This window comes from Malus domestica, chromosome 05 (genome assembly GCF_042453785.1).
Source record: "Malus domestica chromosome 05, GDT2T_hap1".
Taxonomy (NCBI): Eukaryota; Viridiplantae; Streptophyta; class Magnoliopsida; order Rosales; family Rosaceae; genus Malus; species Malus domestica.
Genome location: NC_091665.1, coordinates 37,229,361 through 37,256,274, shown reverse-complemented (window position 1 = coordinate 37,256,274; position 26,914 = coordinate 37,229,361). Strand labels below are relative to the sequence as shown.

At 37.3% G+C, this 26,914-nt stretch overlaps 3 protein-coding genes and 2 long non-coding RNA genes across 11 annotated transcripts; 2 read left to right on the top strand and 3 right to left on the bottom strand.

The window, feature by feature from the left end:
- The first annotated feature begins 993 nt into the window (after nucleotides 1-993).
- LOC114824971 (uncharacterized) lies at nucleotides 994-4,949 on the top strand. Its single transcript, XR_003773623.2, has 2 exons — nucleotides 994-3,141; nucleotides 4,658-4,949. It is a non-coding gene; the product is annotated as an uncharacterized lncRNA (long non-coding RNA).
- LOC114824970 (uncharacterized) lies at nucleotides 4,537-6,413 on the bottom strand. Of its 3 annotated transcripts, XR_003773622.2 has the most exons (4): nucleotides 6,333-6,413; nucleotides 5,361-6,247; nucleotides 5,089-5,254; nucleotides 4,537-4,930 (listed from the first exon to the last, which is right to left on the bottom strand). It is a non-coding gene; the product is annotated as an uncharacterized lncRNA (long non-coding RNA). The 3 variants fall into 3 exon arrangements; XR_011580715.1 differs by having other exon boundaries at nucleotides 5,089-6,247; XR_011580716.1 differs by having other exon boundaries at nucleotides 5,113-6,247.
- Nucleotides 6,414-8,311: 1,898 nt separating this feature from the next.
- Nucleotides 8,312-14,071, bottom strand: LOC103435277 (protein NARROW LEAF 1). Of its 5 annotated transcripts, none has more exons than XM_029102951.2 (7): nucleotides 13,815-14,051; nucleotides 12,257-12,769; nucleotides 11,814-11,957; nucleotides 10,477-10,717; nucleotides 9,490-9,990; nucleotides 9,161-9,310; nucleotides 8,312-9,057 (listed from the first exon to the last, which is right to left on the bottom strand). In XM_029102951.2, the coding sequence occupies exons 2-7, from the start codon at nucleotides 12,755-12,757 to the stop codon at nucleotides 9,035-9,037; spliced, it is 1,560 nt and encodes a 519-aa protein (XP_028958784.1). In that variant the 5' UTR covers nucleotides 12,758-12,769; nucleotides 13,815-14,051; the 3' UTR covers nucleotides 8,312-9,034. The 5 variants fall into 5 exon arrangements, with proteins under 5 accessions (XP_028958784.1, XP_070677372.1, XP_028958782.1 ...); XM_070821271.1 differs by having other exon boundaries at nucleotides 13,795-14,038; XM_029102949.2 differs by having other exon boundaries at nucleotides 8,312-9,310; nucleotides 13,815-14,071.
- Nucleotides 14,072-17,557: 3,486 nt separating this feature from the next.
- LOC103435278 (uncharacterized) lies at nucleotides 17,558-18,182 on the top strand. The gene has a single exon (XM_008373663.4). The coding sequence runs from the start codon at nucleotides 17,736-17,738 to the stop codon at nucleotides 18,045-18,047; it is 312 nt and encodes a 103-aa protein (XP_008371885.1). The 5' UTR covers nucleotides 17,558-17,735; the 3' UTR covers nucleotides 18,048-18,182.
- Nucleotides 18,183-21,129: 2,947 nt separating this feature from the next.
- Nucleotides 21,130-23,429, bottom strand: LOC103435279 (uncharacterized). Its single transcript, XM_008373664.4, has 6 exons — nucleotides 23,295-23,429; nucleotides 22,482-22,699; nucleotides 22,219-22,395; nucleotides 21,885-22,109; nucleotides 21,648-21,776; nucleotides 21,130-21,529 (listed from the first exon to the last, which is right to left on the bottom strand). Exons 2-6 carry the CDS (start codon nucleotides 22,686-22,688, stop codon nucleotides 21,299-21,301), a joined length of 969 nt encoding a protein of 322 aa, XP_008371886.2. The 5' UTR covers nucleotides 22,689-22,699; nucleotides 23,295-23,429; the 3' UTR covers nucleotides 21,130-21,298.
- Nucleotides 23,430-26,914: the final 3,485 nt, after the last annotated feature.

Genomic DNA, 26,914 nt, shown 5'->3' with positions numbered 1-26,914 from the left:
ACCCATCTGCATCTGCATCTGCATGCAACAACTGCTCCGTCATGAAATTGGCAACAGAAGTGGCAAATAAAACCCTAAGTTTGGAATATATTGCTTTTTATATTTTACAACCACCACTACTATCTACCTAATTGATTTATTTTTTTTTTGAGGCCCGAACCTTAATGAAATGAAGCAGTGGATCTGGATTCTCCCCCATCCCATTTTTCCTCTCTTCCCTTCCTTTCTAATTGAATGCTTAAGATTAAGTCACATCATCATTTTGTTTTACCTTTTTTTGTAGAGAGAGAAAGAAGAAGAGAAAATTGCAGAGAGGAGGAGAGGGAGGGGAGGGGAAAGAGAGGGGAGGGAGGGAAGGAGAAAAGTAAAGGGAGAGAATCCAACTCCGAAGCAGTAATACCAACTCTTGGAGCCTAAATTTATATAAAAAAAGAAAGTGACCCTATCCATAATAAACACTATATTAAAAAGCTGTGGTCCTTCCTTCCCATTAGGACTTGTCTCTCTGCATGTCATTGTAGTTGTCAACCAAAGACAGAGGAACCACCCAAAGCTAAAGACAAAAGGAGGACACTAGACTCGATCGATCAATTGATTCCACCAACCAGGCCAATTCTTGCCCTTCGTATAAATAAATATTGAACAACAGATATTGAAATTGCAGTGTTGTAGGGACCAAGCGGCTATAAGCACATGCATGGTCACATATTTCCTCTTACTAGCTGCTAAAACTGATGAAGATCAGTAATTAACCCCATTAACTAAGTCTTGGTTATTGTGAAGATCAATTGAAGGAGGACTTGAAAGAAAGGATTTGGATTTCATAACAATGCTAAATTTGCTATTTACATAAACTAGAAAGCATGTAGATGTAACATGAATTTGAAATATCTATATGCATGCAATAACTTATTTGAAATGAGTTAATTTCTCAGTCAAACCTTCTCGTTCTGCTTTCTCTATTATTCTTCTCATCTTGCATGACCAAAATTGTCTTCTTTGTAGTTCATCTTTACAAATCAACTCTACAAAAATTCAATTAAATCAGAAATCATTCAAATGTTAGACTAATGATGTAAAAAATCAATATTTAACAAAACAGCATGGTTCTTATATTTGTTAGACAGCTGAAAAATGCCATATTTGGTTTTTTTTTGTAAAGTTGATCTTTAAAGAACCTAGAAAATAGACGGTTTAGATCATCGTGCGACATTGCAACATATGATGGAGAGCCGAGAAAATTCAAATGAGAAGGTTTACTAGCAATCCTTATTCGAAGTTTGCTAGCATTCCTCATTCGAAATTGATTTATATCTTGTCTGCCTTTTCTTCTTACTCCAATTTTCGATTTGTGAATTGTAATATTGCAAATTTAACCATATAACATTTATCTGAATCCTTAAATTTGTTATCCCCATCCATATGCCCCTTAAAGGGTTTCTCATACATGCCACAAACTTGGTAGTGATTATAGAAATGTATTGAGATGGGTAAGGTCTATTAATTGTCACCATCCTACTAGTTATGGATGGAGAAAGCCTACACCAAGCTTTGAGTAAAAGACACGCCTAACTTAACAAAGCAAGCATGCTTGCTCGTCAACTTTTCAGACCAAGAGAAAAGCACGCTTAACTTTTCAAACTTCTCTTTTGGCTCAAATATTAATCTGAAATTATCACATCTATCGCTGGCTCCCTGCAGCTGCATTCTATATATATTGATAAAGACTGTATAATCATCATGAATAATTTGATCAGAAATATTTTCTTTCCTTGTATATCATCATGAAGAATTTGATCAGAAATATTTTCTTTCCTTTTAGAAGACTCTATAATCATCGTGAATAATTTGATCAGAAATATTTTCTTTCCTTTAGAGTTTGGTAATCCAAGTCAACTAGATTGAACAAATTTGATATATCCTTTAACCAGCAGAATATATATTGCCCTATAAGTCAAGAGTTTTGACTACACAACGAATCAATTTTCTCTGAGCTTGAAAAATAATCTGGGAAAACAAGAAAAATATAAGAAGATAGGGTTTTAATATTACACTTGTGAACAGAACATGGTGGTCCCTTTTTCGTCTTTAAATATATTCATTTATAATGTGCTATAAACTAATAATGGAGAGAGAGGGTTCAGGTCTATAGCTGTAAGGAGGACAAAGAAACTCAAAAAATAAAAACTCAATATCTTAATGCTAGAGTATACAGAGGAAGCGAAACTTAAATGACACAGGTAAATTATTAACGCGACGTCTTATATCAATGATAATATATAATGTGTAAATTTTTATATTTACATGCCATTATATTATTGACACGAAATGTCATAGTAACGCTTTACTTGTGCGATGTCATGTAAGTTGCTGTAGAGGATGAGGGATAGAGAGAGGGATAGCTAGAGGTGCATAAAAGCTATCATTTATACAGAGATGAGGGAAGCTAGCTAGCTAGATAGAATAATCTAGAGAGAGAGAGCCAGTAGGATTGTCACGAGGCTCCTCCCTCTTTCTCTTACCTAAAATATGCACGCCTCTCTATATGTAGGCTAAGCTGAGAGTGAAATTCTGAAAAGCTTCAGCTGTTTCCTTAAAAAGTTCCAACGAAGGCCAAACCTTTATGCAGCTTCTTGGTTCATCTTTCTTCCCTTGTCTGGTTTGTTGGTTTGAGAGCTTGAAGCTGCCAGCATGATCTGGTATACATAACTATAGCTATCACATATATGTATATATATCAATGGTGTTCCGCATATATATACTTTAGATCTTGCACCACCATTTTTTATTTATACAGATCTTGATTATTTCATGTTTTTGGATAAAAGGGTTTTTAATTTTTAGTCAATTAACCAAGAGAGTAATTGGCATCCTGCTAATTACAATTTTTTCTTTTTCTTTTTCAATAAAAAATTATACAGATTGATCAGAAGCCTGTTTTTAAAATCTTGTATTCATATTTTCAATTAGCTAGATATAACACACACACACACACACACATATATATATATAGGATATTCAACCAGGTCATCTGGCAGCTTCAATCACTCACTCATCAACAATAGAAAATGTTTCTGAACTAAGAACACAAGGTCTCTTGTGGTGAAGGATTACACTCATCCCAAGACAGCTTTGTTTGAGGTATTTATTTCTGCTTCTTTCTCTGTGTCTTGGATGGTGCCAGCATTTATCTTAGAATTAGCATATGCAGAACAAATTTCATATTTTAAGACATAAATTAAACAAGGAATTTTAAGAGTGTATATTGAACTTGTTTTTTTTGGTGGCCTGGGGGGATAATCTTAGTGTACTGTCATCAGATCAGATCATAGAGTTAGGTGTTCTTCAAGAAAGCTAATATATAAAAGATGCATGCTTTTGGTAATTTAATTAGAACTCTAGTATGATTCATCTTATTTCAAATGGATTACTAACTAGTCTGATATTGGAATTAAAATGTTATCTTGTATTCAAATTTTAGCATTCATCTGTTAGATTTTGTGATTGTAATGTAGATATTATACAGAAGTACCTAATCCCATAAGCCAGATATACAATTACAAAAATCCATCTGTTCATTTTTTTTAAGCGCTTCAAATTTGTTTGATCTTTCCCAATTATCCTAGCCGGAACTTGTACGCAGCATTTATATAAGCTAGGGAAAATGAACTCAAGATCTTAGGTGCAAGGTGAATTATATTAATTGTCTTAGCCAACTGAGCTACAAATTTCTTACATGTTTTGTTGTTCATTTAGTGTGTTTTGAATAAGTTTTTGCATGTAGAGTACGTGTGTGTGTGTGTATATATGTATATATAATTACTGTTTATCTATCAACGAAGAATAGTAGCAGACTAATGATTCTATTTTTTTTAATTTGTTTATTTTTTATTTTTTGAGTTAGTGAGAAGTCCTAAGGTGTTGAAAGCAGCACTTGTTGATTATTGTGCATCTTATCTTCATAATTCAATCATAATTTAAGTACCATCTCTAAAGAAATGCATGCTGTTTGTTTTTTTTGAAACGACTGAACATGCATCCTTGCCCAAAATGATTAAGTGGAAATTAATCATCATTATGTCCCTGTTAAGTCCCTAATCTGTCTATCTTTCACTGGGCTATCTTCTCAAGATTGTGAAAAACTTTTGTTCATTAATCCGATAGTCAGTAAAAGCTTAATTTGTTACTTCAATAGAAGTCCTGCGAAGTCCCCTCTACCAAAGCCTTTCTTTCCATTTGTAGTTACATGTATTAGCTTTGCAAAGTGGCAAAACATTAGTGGTCCAATAGGATTATTGGCTTCTCTTTTTCTCTCTCTCTCTCTTAATTTTGGTGCAGGGTTACATCCCTTGGAATATAAAAAATCAAAGATTGTGGTCTGCTACAAAAACTCAGTGGCTCATTTGATGATATGATCGTTGGATTAAATTTAGTATTTCTTTGTAGAATCGTATTTGTTAAATTTTTCACTACAAATGAATGTTTTAGTGATCTTGGGTTTGTCGAATTTTTTGCAAGGATGATCTATAAATAATGTACTAAAATATAGATGGTTTAGATCGTTGTAATACATTACAAAGTGAATCGTACAAAATAAGTGTCAAAATGTATATCAAAAGCATAGATCACAAGATCCTGACTATATATATATTTACAGCCTCCCTAAAGCATGTATCAATGCACCTGAATTAATCATCTGAATCCTCCGAACTTGGATCAGAATCGGAAGCCTAGGAAGTCCTGGAAGCCTCCTTGATCCAGAGTCCCTCCACCTCTTCTTCCCATGGCGCGTGACCTGGAACCATCCTTTGATCCCTTTGATTTCCAAAATTTCACCTTCATCATCCGATTTGTCGCCTAAAACCCTAAATGCACAGTGTCCACTTTTTCCCACAGAAAAAGGCCCCACAAGTTCTCCACTGCCATCATCCTGTGACAAGGATTACAAATTGATATTTTATACTACTCTAATTTACGGAGTGAGGAATTCAAACAAATTGTAGACACTATACGAAATGAAGATTACCACTGTAATTCCCTATATTGGCACATTTACCAAGAAAAGAAACTAGCAAAGAAAGAACTTACAAGGTTTCTTATTATGAATTCTACCTTTCTGCACATCCACCAAAAGTAGAACAGCTTGATCTTCTTGTGCACAGCACATGAAAAGGGCCAACAACCTCTATCTCCACCACAGCCATTTCTTCTCCTTCATCAGTGATTGGTTTCCCTCCACTTCTTATGCATTTTGCTTAGCAAATTCAGAGTTATGTGAGAGACAAATAAAACTCAAGGACTAAACTAGCTAGCAAGAACTTACAGTTAAGGGTCTATGATATTGGGCATCTTCATCATACCTGCACACAAATACAATGGAAGATGATCATCTTCCAAAATCTCTCTGTTACATTTTTTGCGATCAACTCGGATGTGGTAACGGAGGGAAGGGTTCTCCAAGCCGCGTTCTGGTCACTGAAATGTACAGAATGAGCCGGCGAGTTCTTGGCATAGTGCCTAGTTTGCAGTGCAAAATGTACCTTAACCAACACTTGTGACCTCTCTCTCTCTCTCTCTCTCTCTCTCTCTCTCTCTCTCTCAATGAGTACTTCAAAGCACCTGCATATGGGGACTCATAATTCTGCTTCTTATTGGGGCTCCATTTATTAGTGAAAGAGATCAAACAATTTTAAACAATTAAGCTAGCTTCCCCTAAACTGCACGGTAATAATGGAGGGCTCCAACGACTCATTAATCCTTCTGTGTATGTAACATGTTATTTTGCCGAATTTCCACTGCCATTTCTTCTTTCTCTTCCCCCTTTATGGAGTTCTTTTCCTTGGACCATGCATCAAGAAATGGACTGCAGTTGGCTTCTGAAAACGGTAAAAACCTGCTACACTGTGTTCCTGGAAATAGCAAAACCTTGCCACGCCATCCATGTCAACTTTTTTTTTTTTTGTTCTTCTTCTTCTTCTTGCTTTCTTCAATGAAAGGGTTAGGTGTGAAAACCCCAATGAAGATCTTCAACTCCTTTCGGTTCTAGTATTCACATATTTTCATTTCTAGGGTTGCACAAGTTCTTTGGTGAGCATTTGGATTTGTAGTGCTTAATTAGAAATATTGATCTTTTTGCTGCCCTTGCATGCATTTCAGAAGGCTGTGAAATACAAATGAAAATGCCTATAGAAGTTGAAGTACCCACCAAAGTCACATGTTTTCCATCTCTTCCTCCTTTGTCTTCTTTCTGGTACAAGATCAATATTCTTTATTTATTTATTGAAAACAAGATGAATATTCAAGCAGAAAAAACACGACATGATCACACATACCTCCATCCAACCTAAATATTTGATTTGATCCAGGAATTTTTATGAATTAGGGCTTCCAGTTTTCACAGAGAGAGAGAGAGACGCGAGCTCTTTCTGTTTTTTTTTTTAAAAGAAAAAAAAAATGGTAAATCAAGTTGGAAGAGGAAACGACACGAGTTTACGAACTCAGGTCTCTCTCGATACAAACACAACAACAAACATATCCCTAGCCGTCCGCTTTGGAGGCAGTGGCAACCCCTAATTCTTCTCCTTCTTTTCTTCCCATTCTCTCTTATCTCAGTTTTTTTCTAACAAATAAAAATACTCAACTGGTAAATGCATCAGATTTTTATGCAAATGTAGAAGTACTTGATGAAGTCGTCTCGACAAAATAAGTGATTAGCGCACGTTTCGAATGGGGATGCATTGATGGAGTTTCATGGGTTAATTACACTAAACACCTAATGAGGTTTTTTGTGTATTCACAAAACTCCTTCGAGTTTGAGAAAGTACACTAACATCCCAAGAGATTTTAATTCAATTTCACATTACCCTTTAAGGACAAATTTACCCTTGTAGTCAATTATTGAATAAATAAAAAACTTGTATAACTACAATTGTTGATGCACAAAATTGGAAGGTCTTGGGACTACGTAAATCCGACTGTGAATCTGCAAGAATGTAAAGAACACAAGATGTATCGTGGTTCACCCCAATGTTTGGGCTACGTCCACACTGATGTTGATTGTATTTCTCTGTATGAATGTATGGATTACAAGCATGAGGGGGAGTCCCCCAGAAAAAGAGAGGGTTTGAGAGAGCTTCTCTGTGAGGATGAGAGCTCTAAATATGAGAGCCTCTGTTTGGGGATGTGAGGCATGAGGATTGTGAGGGTGAGGAGTCCCTTTTATAGACTAAGGGATCCTCCCCTTTTACATAGATCATGAACTCAATGTCTGGAAGCCCAAGTAACAAGGCTCAATATAATATGGTACTAACAATAATATTTATTAAATTTCTCTGAAAGGGGTAATGTGAAATTGAATTAAAACTTTAGGAAGTGCTAATGTAATTTTTAAACCTCAGGGTGTTAATATGATTAACCGAATTGAAATATAGGTCAGGGAAGGTTGAAATGCATTTATAACTCCTTACTTTAAAAAAAATAAAGAAAAAAGCAAAAAAAAAGTGCAAGCAATCAAACAATTTAAAACTGATATCATGCATATATCCTTCAAAGTCCTTTCTTTTTTTGTTAGTGGTCATCTTGCCCTTAAATTTGATCAACGATAGAAATTAAAACGCCAAAAAGCACACTTACTCATCTTCCACCCTTGATTTCAAATCTAAAAAGTAAGTGATCATATATTCTTTGATCACCTGATGACTAGGAAAACATTTCTACTATGGTTGAAAAATCTCATCTGCTTTTTACAAGCAATAACGCTGACTAATTTCTTCCGGTACTGACAAGGATCACTTTACTTCCAATTCACCACAATTTGCTGAAAATTTGAAAAAGATGACGTAAGAGCATATGTCAGTGTAACATTCAACATCCAAGATTTTTGAGTTTCCATGGTATTTAAGAGGGATTTGGATCCTCTCCTGAGCTTAGAAGGCTGAGCCTTCTGAGCAAAGCATACGGACCGTTGAATTTTGATTCAATGGCTACAAGTAGAAGGATTTTTTAAAAGTTATAATAATTGTAGTCATTGGATCAAAATCCAACGGTCCGTGTGTTATGCTCAGGAGGCAGCCGCCTAAGCCCAGGAGGCAGCCTCCTAAGCTCAGGAAAGGATCCAAATGTATTTAAGAGAAGCATGATTGAAAAGGACATGCCATTGCCAAACAAATTAGACAATGTATCAATTGAAACCGCATTTACAAATGAATCAAGACCTCTCTGGATCTCTATGCTTGGAGTTTAAGGACTCAGAGATCTAAGCCGTTGAACAGAAAGAGATTTGGATCCTTGATTTGTGAGTGAGCTAGTAGGATGAACTAATCGAGGCCATAGGATTGAAATTAAGTGGTCTAAATCCCTGTCCGCATGCTTCGGACAGAGTGATCCAGAGAAGATATCAATTCTACAAATATAGCCACAATGTGAGTTCAATTATGACTACTACTAGTCTACTAGACTTAACGAGATACAAACAAATGGTGTACTCCACCATGCTCCCTCCTCTTTCTACCATCAAAAAGCGACCTTCCAAACTAACCTCGCTACCCGAATGTAACATTTTACATTACGTCGGATTACAATAGCTGCTTATACTCCCACTTCAGGGTGCTAATTCTATAAGGATATTCACTACAGCGGCACAAATCAAAAGTAAAAACGAGCACAGGTAAACGCCTAAACATCTCTATAAAAACATTGTATGCTCCACATATATGACCTATACTTTTTACCCTTACCAAACTACGCAACTGATGAATGAAGTTCACTGCAGCTGCAATCTGGCATAAAGTGAACTGAGAATTTTAAGTCCTGCCTTTGAAGCAACGCTTTGTACGACAGGTACTCCAACAAAAGAGTGACCATTTACCATTCCTACTTCAATAGGGTCCTTGACTGCTAAAGAGAGAGTTGCAGTTTTTTATTCTCTTCGGTTCAGGTTCACCTAACTGCAACGAAACAGAAATCTCTTCATCCGAGCTACTCTGCAATGCCAAAAGGTTTTTTGATACCGGATGTTCCTCTTGATTGCTTTGATTTATTGGAGATCTGTTGGTGGCACTGGGAATGAATTGGTGTTCTACATTAGGAGCAGTTTCAACACCATGTTCTATGCAAAAGTCACCGTGCATGAATGGGCGAATCAGTCCCTGACAGGACTCACCTTCAATTGGAATTTTCTGAAGATTGAAACCCAAAGGTCCAAAGTCATCTTCCAGCTTATCTTTAGAAGGGGGCCGGACAGCTGGGGATGACTCCCCAACTGTGGAACCAACCCCCACGGCTGAAGCATTTCGTTGCTCTTGGATAGCAGCTATGTTAACATAAAGCAGACAGGAGTCAGGAAAATATGCTGAACAAAGCCAAGGTCAGTAAAAACATAAAACTCTACTCGTTTTTTAAGAGTATGCACACTGTTCAACTAAAATCAGCAGAACCAAAAAAGAGGGAAAAATGCATTAAAAAAAAATGGGATGGTTTAGAAGCACAAACCTTGAAAGCCTTCATTGGTCGTTATCAGATCAAGATCAAGGAGCTGAAGAAGACGCCCAAGATCAACTCCACTGGTCCAATTTTCAGGCGGTTGGCCAATTTTTAGTTTCAAGCGACCACGGTTAGCTGTCCCACCCCAAATGATCCCAACCGGTCGTGGCTTCTCCCCATTCTCACCAGTCAATAGAATGAGGCTTCCACTATCGCCTTCAAGATCAAAACTCTGCTGATTCTCTCCAACAACAAGAAAATCAGTAAAGAAACATATCCCTTTTTCATCATTGTATTCTAGGGCATACGCCATGATGGTCCCAGTCGTCAAGCCTGAACTTCTCCCAACTTTCATTACTTGCCTTCCAATAAGACTGTTGATTGGAGACTGCAAGTCTATGGTGTTGACATCACCAATCTCACCTATGCCTCTTACATTTGTAATTACATTGTTCATGTTGAAATCTTGGCCAAAAGGAATGAAGGCACCATCAGCTCGCACAAATGTTTCTGCAGGGGCACCAAATCATAATAGGCACATGTCGGGGTCAGAACTTGATGAGAAGCCCAATAGAGCAAGTGTGAAGTTGCAGAAAATGAGAAACTACAAATTATCTTGTCCAGAGTGCTGCTCAAATAATATGTGGAAGATCAAACTCAACCTTATAACAAGACCAACTGTATGCTTGTGCCTTATACCTTTCATACCAAGATGTGCCTTCCCAATACGGATCAATTGAAAGCTATTATGTCTTAGACAATGTAGACACAAATTAAATAATTAAGATGTAAACATATTGGGTTATTTTGCGAGGACAAGGCACAAGGTACATAAACTGGTTTCTTCAACTAAGTGATGATAGCCTCTACTGTCCTTATCTAATTTTCCCCTATTTTCAAGTAACACTTTTAACCTCATAAACTATAGCTACTGACTATTTGCAACGGCAGATGCACATAAGCTTTTCTAATGGCCAAAATTTGAAACTCCATTACCTGGGTTTGTTCCAGCAAATATTCCGTACCAAAGATCATCTGTGATAAAAGATGTTGCCCTCTCCACAGCGCCAAGATACACCCCAGGTCCAAGGCTTGGTGGCAAAGGATGAAACATTTTCTGGTTTGGATAGTCCAAATCAACAGCCACATGCCGATTTGTGAGAAAACCAACCTGTCGATTTCCTGTTCGGCTTTTAACAATAGCACCCAGAGTTCCATACGTTTCCTGGCTAGCAACCTAAAGAAGAAGAAAATCAATTATGTAAACTTAAATAGTTGAGACACAATGTACAGACAGATCCCTGATCAACAATTTGACATTTAGGGTATATGATAAGTTTTGTAAATTCACTGATATTCCTAAAGCTTAAACAGTTGGGAATCTTCGGATGCAGGCCAATATTCTAATACTCTCCCTCATGTTGGGCTTTTCCCTAGCACTAGTGAGACCAACACATAAAACTCAACATAGAGAGGTTATACTGGAATGGATATGAACTCAAGATCTCCCACTCTAATACTCTGATAAGTTTCATCAGTTTACCACTGTTCCCAAAAGTTTCAGTTTCTTGAATTAGAAAGCATATAGCGAACCATAAATCCTGTATTTTTAAGAGTAATGAGCAATTACTGGCCAAATAAGACCCATCCAAATCTTATGTACTGATTTTGTTTGGTATCAAATCCAGCATACCAATTACTGGCCAAATGAGAAGATCCAGTCTCATACTCTAAGTGTTTGAGGATATGAACCAAACCAATTACATGACAGGCATCATCCCTGGAAACCCATTCGCTTGAACTCAAGCAAGCCAAGTGAAGCAAAGATAACTCTATTTAATATTGCAAAGTACCTCACCAATTCATTATGTCATCATTGGATAGTCTTTTAATGGAGCTGTAAAGACCTCAATAACACCTAGGCAACGTTCCAGTTCTGATATAGGTAATGATCTTCTTAGACAAGCCACTCATAAGATTATTACCTTATCAACTAGCTAACTAGCGTAACCCCCTCTTCCAGTCAATTCCACCTTGGCTAACCAGCCTATGAGCACAGCTATTGTTGCCCTCCCAATGGCAGTTTTATGCATTATAGTTATACTATAATAGTTTTCCTTATATCACATTAAAATTAAGAAAAGTAGTAAACATTAACATATGTACTCGTATGAGTTGTAGCATGAAATAAGTTTTCAAGAACCGTAATCTGAACCTAATAGATACTTGGTATCTATATTATTTAGTCACTATCTGAACTTGCAGATCAACACACCAAATTACCAACTACCACAGAAAACAATTAGATGACAGCAATTTTCTCAAGAAAATACCTGGGAACCAGAACCAATGCATGGATCACTTCCCCTCAAGCCATCTGCGAGCACTGTGTACAGCTGTTCTTTAGGAGTTGAAGCCGGGGAACCAAAATAGGAAAATTCGACAACATCCACATCACACCATACACCTCCTGGCCCCTGCACCATTTTTTAAATGCAGAAACCAAACAAAACAAGAACCTAGTCAAAGATCAAAGCAACCAATTAGCATTAAAAAAAAATCAACATCCTGACAAGCGTATCATTCTGACCATCATAGTTTCAATCAATAGAAAAATACACAAGCATATCATTCTGACCAGCATCATGATTACTGTGAAATAAAGAAAACAACTTTACTATGATAAAACAAATATTATGCAGCTAACGACAAAGTACAATGTCATTGACAAAATAAAATCTAAAAAACAGAATATACAAGACACTAAATTTTCTACCTCAAGGGCAGTAGGTAGACATTGTACATGGCTGAGCCATTGCCTGTGAGCTTTACGGGCAACAAAGACAAGAATGGCTGGAATGTCTGTTAAGACACCCTTCCGAATCCGAAACCCAATTGCTGTGCCAAGACTAAACCGGCGCAAGATCTTGCTATGGAATGCCCTGATGGTCATCAGCTCAAGTAAGGTTGTAGCCTGCTTCCCTGATGGCAACCGGCCCACAGTTTCAGGAAGATCTTCCTTCTGAAGATTTCCGAAATAGTTGGCTCTATCTTCCACTGCATCACTTAATCGACTAAATGTAGGCCATGAGAAGTAGGCAGCATTGCTCTCAGAGTGCTGACCACCAGATGCAAAAGGCTGGAGGGCCGATGGACTTAATGAAGGTAGATAAGGATGATGACTGCAGTAATTCCTTTCCAAGTCTAGAGCAGATTCCTCAGACTGTGTTAATCCAGAGTGATGATGGAATCTTAAATCTAATCTGTTCCTGTCCATCTTCCAGCTCTCCTACGTCATATAAATGCATCTCTCAGGAGATTCATATTTGTGATAAGAGGCACCAAATCATAAAGATAACCTACAACTTCATTCTTCTTCTTGTTCAGCCTTTAATGACACTTAAAAGATTTAGATTCAAAAGAAAAGAAGCAATCACAAAAGAATTATGAACCGCTCGTCAATAGAAAACCCCGGAAAGAAAATAGTAGACAAGAAGGGGAGAAAGAAATAAAGACAGAAAAGAAAGGAAAGATAAGAGACTACTCTGAGATAGCTAGAACAATGAAAAGAATCAGCATGCCAAAGAACTGTGCAAGTTCTTAAAGACCGATGAGATAAATCTAATCTGAACCAAAATCCTATGAGTAAATGTTGAATATTAACAAGTGGAAAATGGCACAGAGTGCACATTTAAGCTGTCATTTATCTAAATTGTCAATTTTACCTACATTTAATCATCTTAAGGATAGCACAATATATGAAAATGCCAGCTAAACATTTAATACCAGCTACTCTCTCTGTTTCAAAGCTCAAGGGTTCACAAACTCTTCAAAATGCATCTGAGGAAATGAATCCCATGATAAAGACTGGAACTTTAAGAAAATTAATGAATGCATACGCATGAGAAGGAAAACACCCCTTTCTTATGCAGAAATAACAAGCAAAATTAAAGCAAAAAAGGGAGAAACGGTGGGGTAGCTTGCAACAAGCAGAAGAAAGATTTAAGGATATATATATATATATATATATATATACAGAGAGAGAGAGAGAGAGAGAGCAAAACCCAGACACCGTTTCACGAAATAGGTTGAAGTAAACTGAGAATAAGGACCTAGATTGCAAAACCCAGACACCGTTTCATGAAATAGGTTGAAGTAAACTGAGAAAAAGGACCTAGATTGTTCATATTGTTCACAATGAGAGAAGAAGAGACTGAACCCGGAAAGCAAAACCCCCCAAATTCACACCTTGCTCGGAACCCAGATAGAATTTTTATCAAAACCAAAAGATAACAACAAATTTAAAAGCCATACTTAGAGAGAAGAGAGCTCACTGATCAATGGTGGAGGTGTGGAGGGCCTCAAAGCAAAGCACTTTGAAGACTTTCATGCCCTAATGAAGAATTTCCCCCACACCCATCATCTAAAAGATCAAGATTGTGTGCCACAATCACTCCATCAAATAATCTAAATACCATCCAGCTAAAAGGATTAGTATTGTGTTTCCACAAACACAGAAAAAGTGACAGAGAGTGAGAAAAAAGAGCTCCGGGCTGATTTGGTATTATTGTGCTTTGAACAAAAAAGGTATGATTCTTTTCTCTCTTTTTATCCTTTCCCTCCTCTTATTCTCTCCCCTCTCGTTCTCTTTTATTTGAACGGTCACGGTTAAGTCACGTCAATATCTTATATTAATTTTTTATAAAAAGAGAAAGATAAGATAATGTGAGAGGAAGGGATAGAAGATGATGGAAAAAAGAGAGGAGATAATCCTAATCTGAAAAAAAAATATAGTGTTAAAGTGTTTGATAAATTTTAATGTAAAACCACTGCGACTATGTAAAATTACTAAAAAAGATATAATATTGAATATTATATAATAATTTTTTTAGCTTTTCTTTTATTATGACATTTATAAGATTTATATAAATTATTTATATACAGTTGTGAGCTTAGAAAAATGTACTTTTACCTTTTTTATTAAGATATTTATAATTTTTTTTATTCTATTCTTTCCTCTAAGAGTCGTTTCTTCTTTACCTTGTCCCTATTTTAATTTTGCAGAACCTTTGTATATTCTATCTTCTGCCGCTCACTCCCTCTCTCCCCCTTCTCTCTCTATCTCTCTTTGCCTGATCCTAAGGAAGGCTAGGTCGTGGGGAAAGGAAGGTTGGGTCGCATCAACCGATTAGCGGAAGATGGATGAACTCTGATTTCAGGACTTACCGTCCATGTTAGCGGCGAAGGCGTCGACGCTTTCCCATTGAGATTTTGGGTGTCAAGCAGAATGGTGCAAATCTAGCATTCGTTGTGAAACCCAGATTTTGACAAAGCCTAGAAATTCGACGAAGAGGCCCCGAATTTCGACAAAACCCAGAAATCCGACGAACCTCCCACCGCTCCTGTTCCAGAAATCTAAAAGAAGCTCAGAGTCATAAAGGACAGAAGAGAGACATGGCGGGGTCGGCAACGAAGTCGACGGTATAATGTATAATTTATTTAATTGCTAAAGGCTATTTTGGGTATTGGAAAATTTCATTAAAGGTCTTAGCGCCTCTTGCGAAATCGGTTTGCGCAGAAGCTGAGCAAGCAAAAAAAGCCGGGTTTTCAAAGCTGGGTTTTGCAGCTTTGTGTTTTTGGCTTTTTTTTCACCCAAAACTGTGGAAAAAAAAATTGAAGTTGAATGTTTATCAAACATAAAAAAGTTCCCAACTTTTTTTCAAAAACAACTCAGTACCAAACTAGGGCTTACTATATAGAAACATGAGCTTTAAAGTTTAGAGAATGAGAAGGTTTTATACTTTCCACTCTTTGGACTTTGTAGAGAGAGAGAGAGAGAGGGAGAGAGAGAGAGAGAGAGAGAGAGAGCATATAATATCTAGTATCTGGTATTGTTTCTTAAATAAGGAAAAGGATTCTCTCCTGAGCATATGCTCAGGATCCTGCTGAGCAGGACACAAGGACCGTTGGATAAAAATTTAACAGCTATAAAAAGATGGATCCCTTTAAAGTTATAATAATTGTAACCGTTGGATTTTCATCCAACGGTCCTCGTGTTCTGCTCAGCAGGATCCTGAGCATATGCTCAGGAGAGAATCCTTTTCCCTTAAATAATACAAAGAATCATTTTTCTGAGTATTTGTTTATAGTACCCTTTTTCCCCTTTTTTCTTTATTTTTTTCTTTTTCCTTTCTCCTTTTTTGCACCTCATCACATTTTCGTGGTGGGATATTTTAATGGATGAGAGACGGGGAGAGAAAGGGAAATTCATCTTTTGGATCCCATTGATATTTAATTTGGAGGTGGGGAATAGGGCCACTCCATATTTGCTCCCCAAAAGTAGCACACTCTATCTTATATTATAGGGTTGGGGGTAGAGTGAGTGAGTGAAAGCAAAGATTCAATTTTTCTTTAGACATTGCAATTCACATTAAGCTCCTTTTTTCTTGCTTAATTCATTTGGGTTTTAAGTGTGGTTATTGTTTTTAAGCCATGGTTAACTAAGGGTTAATAGATAATTAGACACATTAGGGTATGATTAGATGTGGGGCATGTGGGAGGGAGAGAGAGTTGGAGACAAACCCTTAAGTCTCTATCTCCCTACATCAAATCAGAAATGCCTTGTTTGCTGCATTATCTTCAACTTTTCGGCTGCACCACACCAACTTATCTCTTCTTCATTCATCATTCAATTATAATATAATGATAATACTAATCACTCTGCTCTGACTTAATACTTCTTCCAAGTTAATTGATAATCTGATAGACTAATAGTGATATGCCATTTGATATATATATATATATATATACACACACACACACACACATATACATACATATGTGCATATATTAGTATATATATGTGTATATATACTAGTTCTGCAGTATATATATGTGTAGATATACTCTATATATTATATGAGGTTGAGATAGCACAAAGCAAAGCTAAGTTTGCAATCACTTTCTAGCCTTTGCTTGTGGCCCTTTGAAGTTGGAAGATTGCATTTTGGGTATGTCAGCTTTTTTGTCATGTATTTATTTGTAGTCTACATTTGGCAAAAGATATGAACTTGCCCAGCATGGCTCGCTCAATCCCAACCAACCATGAGAGAGAGAGAGAGGAGAGAGAGGGGGATCAAAAGACTCCAATAAGATGTCATCCTCGAAGAAAAATTTCTACAATGCAATTATTTGATTAATGTCCACAAAGATGGGCCCACCACAATGATCTTGTTTTCTTTTTCAGAAAGGAATTTCGATTTTGCTAATTGTAGGAGCACTCACATCCAGTGTGTCCTTGAGAATCCTTTGCTCTAATGATATTTTCTTTTCTTTTTTGTCTTTTGCTTTTGCATAATTAATAGGCCCATCTCCTTCAAAAAGTAACTCAATTTCTTATAAATGTGGCCTTCATCATCAAACTAAGATGAAGAAAAAATCCGCAGATGTTCAGGTTAGTGTTTTTAAATTCTCATTTTCGTTAGAGTAATTCAGAATGTTGTATTGTAAATAAGAGTGGATAAATGGTTGTGGGTTGTTGGTGATATATTTCCCTGAAGGATGCAAGTTCAAATTTGCTCTTTGAGACTGTGAGTGGATTGAAGAAGCATAGAAAAAAGAGAACTTTAACAAAAAAACTCCCGGTACTCTTCATTTTAACGAAAAATTACATTTTTACACTAAAAAGTCAATCATGATACTATTCATTTTACCATCTATTTTGTCCTTATCGTTAAAACCTAAAGTTTTTAAACATTTTTCATTAGGTTAGGTGCTCTGACAATTTGTAATCGTTTTCCTTCTCTTGGTCATGGGGGCACTTACATGGGACATTTTGGGAGAAGACCTTCCACATATCCGATATCCCTAACAAAAAATTCAAACAAGCTTTTATTTCCTTAATTCAAAATAGGTAAAAAGTTCTAAGATTTCAGGAACGACAATGAAAATTTCACTGTGAATGTGAGGATAAATACTCGATCACTTAGACATACATGCCTAAATCTAAATTATCTCCATTTTTTTGCATATTTTTTGGGAAAATCCATATAACATGCTTTGGTTTGTAATTTGGGTTCTGTTTCCAAATAGGCCCAATTACAACTTGGAAGAGATTGACGAACGGCCCACTCGGCCAAATTCTCCCATCTCAAATCGCTGACGTGGCACGATTGCCACACCGTAAGCTCAGCTCAAAACGCAGGAGGCAGGGATACGAGAAGACGAGCGACAAACGAATGTAACGATAACGAACGATGTCAGAAGCGAAGCAACCGACAACGACGGCGAAATTGAGGGAGTGCGATCGGTTGCAGCGCGCGCTAACGGATTGTCACAAGCGGATCGGGCCGGGTCGGGGTCGGGAGGCGGCGTGCCGGCACCTGAACCGGGGATTGGCGGAGTGCTTGGTGTCGGTGGCGTGCCCGGAAGAGTGGGAAGCAGTTCGGAGCCTGTGCGGGAGTGGAGGAACGGGGCTGAAGCGGAGCCAGTGCCAGGAGGCTCAGCTGTCGCTCTCGGTCTGCCTGTCGTCGCACCAACACCGACTCAGCTCAAATGCAGATCAATAGAAGAAATGTTAATTAATTATTTGTTTGTAATTAGAAAGCAGATTAAGAAAAGGAAAAAAATGTAATTTGTTGGATTAAGCTTTTCTTTTTGTGTGTGTGACTGAATTACTGAGAATCAAGATCGCACTTTCAGAACTCCATCTGATCAAAAGATCCTGATTAATAGTTCGCACGACGACAGGGAGGTGGATGGTCTGCCCTCCCATTTCTATAATCTTCTCTTTGCATGCTCACGATTATGCCACGTTATTATTTTATTATTTTTATAAAAAATTAATATAAAATGTTGATGTAGCTTAACCGTGACCACACAAATATAAAGAGATGAGAAGATTATGAAAATGGAAGGGCATACAATTCACCTCTTGATGACAGGTGGTTTGACAAAAGAGATTTACTGATAGAACAAACGACAGATGGCTCGAGACCACCACCGTTGGACTCGCTTCGAGCCTCGAGCTCGAGAGAAAAGCCTAGTCTTCAAACCAGCACGCACGACAGCCCAACGAAGCTTAGGGAAAATCTGCAGAAACTGGTCAATTCGCCTCAACAGGATCGGACTAGGGTTAAACCGGGCGGACCAGATCTAATTGGACAGTCGAACCTGTTAGGTTAGGGCCAATCGGATGGACCGGTCCGAGTCAGACATGTTAAATGTACCGAACCAACCGAACAACCGGACTGAGTGAGACCGGTTGAGTCGAGTCAGATCGGTAGAACCAAGTCAGACCGAGCCGAGTCCGACCTTGGAATCGGGTCGGACCGGGCCGAATCAGATCTGTCTAACCAGGTCGGACAAGGTGAATCACGCGAAAAAATGGTCGAACTGAATCGGACCAGGCCAGATTAGACTGGACGGACTCGAGTTCAGATTGAATAGGAGCGGCTCCACCATTGACCATGAACCGTTTGAAGGGTGAGGTTCAGCTCCAGCTTGCTCAATTCAAAGGATCAGGTTCAGATCCAACTAGGTCGGTATCTGAGTGGTAACAATGAAGTAATTAACAAATTGTTTGGACCCAATTTTACAAAATCAGTTCGGCGTTGGATGGACAAAATATTTGGATCGTTCCTAGGATAAAGATGTTTTTATTTCTACGATAATTATTCTGATTAACGATATCTAGATATTATCAATCAGAATAGTTATCTTGGAATTTAAGTACATCAACAAATAGATTTTTATCCAACAAAATTGTAGTAGGATTCCATCTTGTCATATGGCCTTCATGCATGGTTGCGGCTGGATATACCAACATGGGGTTTGATTAGAGTTGTTAGGTGCATGGTCTTTATGCATGCATAGGTGACTTGCAGGTGGGATAAGTTCCAGTAGTAAGTTGGATAGGTGTCTGCAACGTGTGGGGCGTATAGACATTGAGAAAAACAAGGTGATTGTTTTGGATGTGAAAAGAGCCGTGTGTGACTATCCAACAAATTCAGTGATGGGATAAAGTTAAGTTGAAGTGGGAATAAAACAGGATTAGTATGTAGAGTCCTTATGTGCTAATCGTTTTATTTCTCAGAATATTCCATTACAAGTCTTTAGGTGCAATTGAAATCCTTTGCTTATCATTCAGGCCGTGGCAAGCTGACTCGTCCCTATAAATACAAGATGCCGTGCAACATTTCAGGCCCCTGCAAGTTAACACACAACTGCCCTGTGCAAACTCTCTCAACAACTTTGAGATTTTTATTTTCTCTTTTTGCTGACACATCTTCCGTTGGCATCAACAACACTGTGAAAGCAACCGGTGATATCTTAAGTCGGCATAGATAGCTCTGTCACCGCAGAATCAGCCAATCTCACAGCATCTTCCATTGGCATCAACAGCACTGCGGCGAGGACAGTTGGTTACCTATCCAAGTCTCGGTCGAGAAGGATTTCCGAATCCTTATTGGTCGAGGTCATCTCATTAGCCTTCTCGATGAAGTGAGGTGTTACAAGTTATTACATTCGGCACATTGAAAGCCGAATTTGATATTGAACTTCGTAAGAATAGTAGCCTTGTCTTTAGGTTCGAGAACCCAAGAGGCCGAGACGTGTTCCTTCCTCGGTCGCAATCGCAAGACGCAGAAGTCAGCCACGCACCCAACACAACATCAACAAATTTACTCCTCGGCTGACGAGTTGGCACACCCCGCATTCATCGAAGGACGTAGTTAGCTTATAGATTACTCGGCCTGCGCGCCACGTAGGCTTGGTAGTTTTTAGGATCAACACAAATAGATAAAGAAAAGTCTAAAAACAGGAGAAGATCATCATCAGTTACGTCATGCTTGTGTTCTTCCCTATGGGAGTAATTGTTTCTTTACTTATTATTAACATATCCAGAGTCCTATACTTTTATTACTATCATTTAAAAATTGCATATACAAAAAAATCATCATTTTGGAGATCTTTTAATCCTTTATATACATAAACAAATAAATGGTTTTTCACGATGATACTACTTATTATCAAAACAATTGGTTGCTTTGATATGTATGGATGACTAAAATTTTATCAAGAATTGGGATCAGAGACAGAGAGAAGTAAAGGTGATGTTCCTGGTGAGCTCTGAGTTTGACCGGTCAAATCCTGTGAGTACAAGATGCTATTGTATCGTGAGTACATGGTGCTATTGTGATCGTAAACCTTTGACATGAAAGTTGCGCCTCATCATGCAATCTTATGTAGAAAACTTAGAGCATCCCCAACAATTTGTTAACACATGACATTATATTCTTGTTTAGGTGGATCAGTGGGGTTCATTAACAGTTTCTTAGAAAGAAACTGTGGCTGTGGATCATATTTCTTGTTCAACTCTAGTAACAGCTGGAACACCTTTTGCCTCTTACGAAATTTCATTTTTGAGTTACTTGTATTGAGTCAAGTCGTTCTTCTTATTTACTTGTATTGAGTGCCACTGAACCAAACAATCATGTGCAACTTTAGTCTTAATTACAACTTATGTTGAACATTAGAAACCCTAATCCATCATATTTAAGTGTATGACAAACTAGTTCAAAAACACGGATATGAAGAGCTCATAGTTAACGGTAGTCAGCAACGTGTATTTCGAGTGTGAGAAAAGCATGATTTATAACTAGATAAAGCTCAACTCTTATTGACAAAAGTTAAGATGCAAGGTTCAAAAATACAAAAGCACGAGTTACAAATGGAAAAAAAAAAAACGCACAACCTCAACACACAAACGATATGTTACATATCATATGTAGTTTGATCTGCAAGCTGCAGTGTACACAAACTATGTAGAAAACCTGTCTCTGTCATGAGGAGAAGAGTAGTCGATATGTGGGCCGACAGGAATTATTCCGAATGGATTGATAGCCGCAATGTTGTAATAGCCTCGCTTTATGTGATCTATGTTGACTGTGCTGCTCACTCCAGGAACTTGGAAGATATCTTTCGTGTAGTTAAACAAATTCGGGTATTCTCGTAGCAGTTTCTTGTTGCACTTGAAGTTGACTGCGTAAGCCTGCCATCAATGGGAAAAAATTGAATCGTTAAAGACAACGTAACAACGTCGGTGCAGAAGAAACTGGCAGAATTTTCTGACAATATAAAATCTTGAGTGAGGAAACAAGCATCAGTACCTCGTCGAATCTTATAAGAGTGACAAACAACCGAATATCTGCTTCAGACATTGTGTTCCCACACAGGTAGCGTTGCTTGCTAAGTATCTCCTCGCATTTATCCAAAGCTTCGAACAATTCTTTCACAGCCTGAGAAGAGAGAGATTAACCAGTGAAACTAATTACAAATAGTCCTTAAAGAGAATGTAAACACCAGAACCTACACAGTCGAAACTAATTACAGCTTGCAAAACATACCTCGTCATAAGGCTCCTGCTTCCTCGCAAACCCACATTTATAGACACCGTTATTTATCATGTTATATATCCATTCATTCGTCTGATCAATCTGAGATTGCAAGTGAGGAGGATACAAGTCCAAAGATGCGTTTTCAGCTATGTCGTTGAATTCGGTATTAAACATACGAATAATCTCTGAACTCTCATTGTTGACAATTGTTTTAAGTTTTTTATCCCATAGAACCTACAAAAGTGAAAAGATCAATCACTTAGTTCCAGAAGAGAGCAATAACCAGAATAACAAAAGCGAAAGGAAAGAAAAATGAAAAGACCACTTATATGAGTGAACATACTGGAACTGTGTACTTTCCGGTATAATGAGTGCTTGCAAGATCGTAAAGTTCTCTAATAGTTTTTGCTCCGTTCAAAGGGTCAGGTTCAGCTCCAGCTACCTCGGTATCTGAAGCAGGAAAAACCCACCCCATATGCTCATCACTTTCTTTTGTTCTTTCCCATTTCGGTTTGACCGACTGAGCAAAACAAGCAGATATACAAGATTAACTTGTCTCTTGCAATGAAAACCTAATAAGTAATAATCTAATATAAAGTGCTCTACCGTAAAGCTGATGGCTTTCTCAAGTCCTTTGAGTTTCAAGTATGCCAGGCACCTACAAGCCCAAGGGCAAAGATATGATATATACAGATGATATCTCCCAGGTTCTGCCGGAAACTGCGAATTTGGGTCCCGTGAAATAAAGTTACGAAAAACAGAAGGAGCTCTCACAAATGCACCGGATTGTGATATCTCCATAGGTTGAGCCATTGGATAGCAGTCTGAAGAATCAAACACACGAAGAAATCAGTTTCCCTTCCTATCGTTTGATTAAAATTATATGACTTCGAGCATGTATATATCATCGTACTACTGTCTTCAATCCATTCCAGCTACAACTCGAATTGTCAAACCTTGATAAGAACCGAAAGGAAATTTTTACCCTTCTAAGTCTGACTAATGGACAGTTGGATGAAACTTAAGGCACACTTTTTGTTCTTCGTAATCAACCGATAATCTACGTAACAATACTTAACCCACTGAATAATTATTCTTGAAAAAGTTCTAGCTAACCCTATTCATATTTCGATATTTGGTTTCCAGTTCTGTACAGGTATTGAACAATTCACAATCACCAAATGAATAAATTTAAGAAAAATACAAGAACACCTACAGTAATCGATCAACGAAACAATCAATTAAAACTCAGATGAAATCCAACCAAAAAGAATTGTACTGGTTTTGCTTCAACGAACATAAACAGTTACCAAACGAGTTTTCACTTTTCAAAATATGAAAACTGAAAACTGAAAATTGAAAACTGAAATGATTTTCAAACCGGCTAACCCTAAATAAATGAAAAAAGATTTTAGTTACCTTCAAGAGGAGGATCTGAGGGGAGAGTCTGGGAGAAGATGTTGTTCAGGTCAGACCCGGTGGCTATAATACAAATTTTGGTAGTCTGAGGTGGTTGAGACTCAACACATGAATGGCACGTGGGGCTTTCTAAGTCGGAGTTGAGAGAACCATTAGAAGAAGTTACTTAGATATGAGTAATGCTAGAGAGATTAAACATGTACACAAAATTTTGTAAATAAAACGACATGAAAGTTGATGATTGAATTATTATTTAAGCGTTGATAAACATGTTCATTTGTTATTGGCGACATATAATTTAGTTTGTGAATTTTATCTATAAATTTAGTCTTCCTACCATTACTTTTTAAGTATAGGCTCATAAAGCTCTTATTTTTTCTTTCTTATTTAAATAAAAGCTCATCTATTTTTAAACATCCAAATAAAATTTAAAATTTAATTAGGTTGCCATATAAACAAATAATTGACTTATTATTACAGCAAAATATTTTTAACTTATACCACAATATCCTAATTATGTCAAATATTCTAGTTACCCACTCTAATTATGAGAACTAAAAGCCCTATTATAACTCATACTACCACATACTTACCCACTTTGTGTGTGTAAACATTTTTTTACTTTTAGAGTCACTTAATACTACGGTCTAATGATATTTCTCTTCACTTGTAAGTGTGAGGTCTTAGATTTGATTCTCGTCAAAAGCGAATTTGAACCACATTAAGGCTAAACCCACTCTCCTCCCTCTTAGTGTAAATAATATCATTTGTTTAATAAATAAAAAAAAGGATGGAGAAAGGGAGTGAGAGTGGGGAAAGAAGTCTTTGTTTTTTTTTTAATATTAGATATATGCTAACATTACATGTAGGTAGGTTTAAATCAAAAAGGCTTTTTAGCCAAAATAGTCTATGAGATTTGCATAACACATCACTTTGGTCCCTGAGATTGTCCACCATCCATTATTTTGATCATTCCGTTAAAAACTCCGTTAAGTGTCCCAAAGCTCTTGACCGGAAGTTTGGGCAATTTTCAAAGCTTCGTAACTCAATCGTTTCTTAAGCAAATTTGACTCGTAATATATCAAAATGAAGATAGAAAAGTGTAGAGCAAGATTATACCTATTTGGAAGCCCAATGGTTGCCAGAGATGGCCATAAAATAGCCTGAAAGGTGACTGATCCATGGGAAAACTGGAAAACTAGCCAGAAACTGGGTAGACTTTAAACGTTCATAACTTCTTCAATACTCAATGAAATTGAGTGATTCAAAAATGAACATGAGACAAAGAGAATGGTACATTTCTCGACGGCTAATTTATCATGGTTTGGCCAGAAAACTGCTCGAAAGTGGCTAACTCGAGACCAAGAAAGCCAATTTTGAGCCGTTTTCTGACTAAATCACGGCGATTTAACCATAAGAAAAGGCACCATTCTCTTCATCTCATCGAGAAGTATGATTTTCATTTGTGAATCACTTGATTTCGTTGAGTATTGAAGAAGTTATGAACATTTAAAGTTTACCCAGTTTCTGGCAAGTTTTCCAGTTTTCCCGTGGACCAATCACCTTTTAGGCTATTTTTTGGCCATCTCCGGCAACCACTGGGCTTCCAAATGGTATAATTGTTTTCTACACTTTCCTATCTGCATTTTGATATATTATGGGTCGAATTTGGTTAAGAAATGATTAAGTTATGAAGCTTTGAAAATTGCCCAAACTTTCGGCCAAGAGTTCCGGGACACTTAACGGAGTTTTTAATGGAAGGACCAAAATAATGGATGGTGGACAATCTCAGGGACCATTTCTATTGATTTTCAATCTCAGGGACCAAAATGATATGTTATGTAAATCTCAGGGACTAATTTGGCTAAAAAGCCAATTAAAAAAAGCAAAATTTGGTTTTGTGAAATTACATTACTAGCCATAAATTTTTATTTTTTATTTTTTTTGTGTGGTAGAACATTAAATAGTATTTTCGCTCTTTTTTGGTTGATAAAGCATATTTTGTTTATACTTGTCTAATTTCCATTTGCAAACCCCCAAAAATATTAATTACCTACCAATATAAAACATTTAACTGATTTACCTATATGTAAATTCTTTTGATACACTAATTTACCTATTAGTATTATAATTAGCAATTGAACCCGCGTGATGCCTTGAGTTTTAAAACTGTATTGAACGTGTGAAGTGTGGATGCAAATTTCTCCCTCCTTCACTTGGACAAAATTACACCTACAAAATAATTAACACCTTTGGTTAAGGCCAAAAGCCTCACACGCCCACGATGAATGGGGGGGCTTTGGCCGAAGAACCTTCGATGCCAAAGTTAGAATTTAGAGAGAAAATTGTTTAGAGAGTTTTTTTTTGGAGTTTTGCCAGAGTGTGGACCTCCTTTTTAGAAAAAAATAGAGTCATATATATAGGGAATGGAGGTGGCCGGCCCTTAGAGGTTTTTTGTGTGAAAATGGGTGATTTAATTGGTGATTAATGAATTAATTAGGAAATAATCCATTAATTAGCCAATTAATCTCCATTTATATGGAATAATTTGTAGGTTATGAAGTAATTTATCTAAGATGAGGATGGATGAGATAATTTGGAATTGGTTACCTTTTTTGGACACTCTTGGCTTGATTAAAGAATGATTGTCCACTGCTCGCGCGTAGGACAACCGGTGTGTCTCAGGGGTAACTTTGTCCTTTCCACCAAAAATCCACGTGTCGCCTTGTGATTATTTTTGCCTCCACATGAAGTATATAAAATTCTATTTGCATCCATATCAAAAGTCTAAAGTTCATCCAAAGTGTATTTGGAGATCAAAAAATATAAATGTCTGAGTAAATGTAGAAAATCTTAAATGCATTTGGACACACATACCATTTGATTAAAAAAAAAAGGATTCTTGGTATGCTGCAACCAAAATAATGCAAATAGCCAGGTTAAAATATCATCCAAAATTTTCCATCTACATTATGAACTTATTATTCAAAATATTCTAGCAACCTTTATACAATAGGTTGGTTGGCCAATCAACTTTTCAAAAATAGGCGTTGAGAGAACACAAAAAAAAGGAACTTGTCAAAACAAATTTTCTGCCCAGAGGCTTTAGGTCTCAAGGCAGTTCAGCTCTGTGTGAATGTGAGTTTTAAGTAGGACAATTAAGTGCCAAACTTTTTTCCATACCTACTGTATCGTCATACCCACTGAGCGAGAGAACAGGGGGAAGTCGGATGGAGAGGGGCGACGCGGCTGGATGTCCAGCTTTTGATGCAGCTGCGACCAGGAAGAGGTCGAGTTGAAGACGGAAAGAAACTACTTTGTAGTGGTGATCTTGAGCTACGTCGTGCCCAAATTCAACGAAAAAGCCAAACTAAGTCGCGCAGAGAGAGAGAATCGGAAGAATAAAGAAGGAAAGGAATGGAAGCAGAGAAGTTGAAAGTGAGACAATTCAGCTGCCTTCCACGATTGCCAACACATTATACATATACTAAAACCCAACAAAAGTTATCACTGTTCATTAACAGTGTTCTTCCATTTCCATCCTGCTTCTTTTTGTTATTTCAACTTTGTCCTTCCTTCCTATATCTCCACCCAGCTTTTCTCTAGATCCTTCCCCATCT

Coding starts and splice junctions, on each gene's coding strand:
- LOC103435277 (XM_029102949.2), bottom strand. CDS start 12,757: ATGGACAGGAACAGATTAGATTTAAGATTCCATCATCACTCTGGATTA. Junction 11,958..12,256: donor GTCTACCTACTGCCCTTGAG/GTAGAAAATTTA, acceptor AAAATGGTGCAG/GGGCCAGGAGGTGTATGGTG. Junction 10,718..11,813: donor GCATTGGTTCTGGTTCCCAG/GTATTTTCTTGA, acceptor CTTCTTCTTTAG/GTTGCTAGCCAGGAAACGTA.
- LOC103435278 (XM_008373663.4), top strand. CDS start 17,736: ATGTCAGAAGCGAAGCAACCGACAACGACGGCGAAATTGAGGGAGTGC.
- LOC103435279 (XM_008373664.4), bottom strand. CDS start 22,688: ATGGCTCAACCTATGGAGATATCACAATCCGGTGCATTTGTGAGAGCT. Junction 22,396..22,481: donor AGAAAGCCATCAGCTTTACG/GTAGAGCACTTT, acceptor TGTTTTGCTCAG/TCGGTCAAACCGAAATGGGA. Junction 22,110..22,218: donor CCGGAAAGTACACAGTTCCA/GTATGTTCACTC, acceptor TCACTTTTGTAG/GTTCTATGGGATAAAAAACT.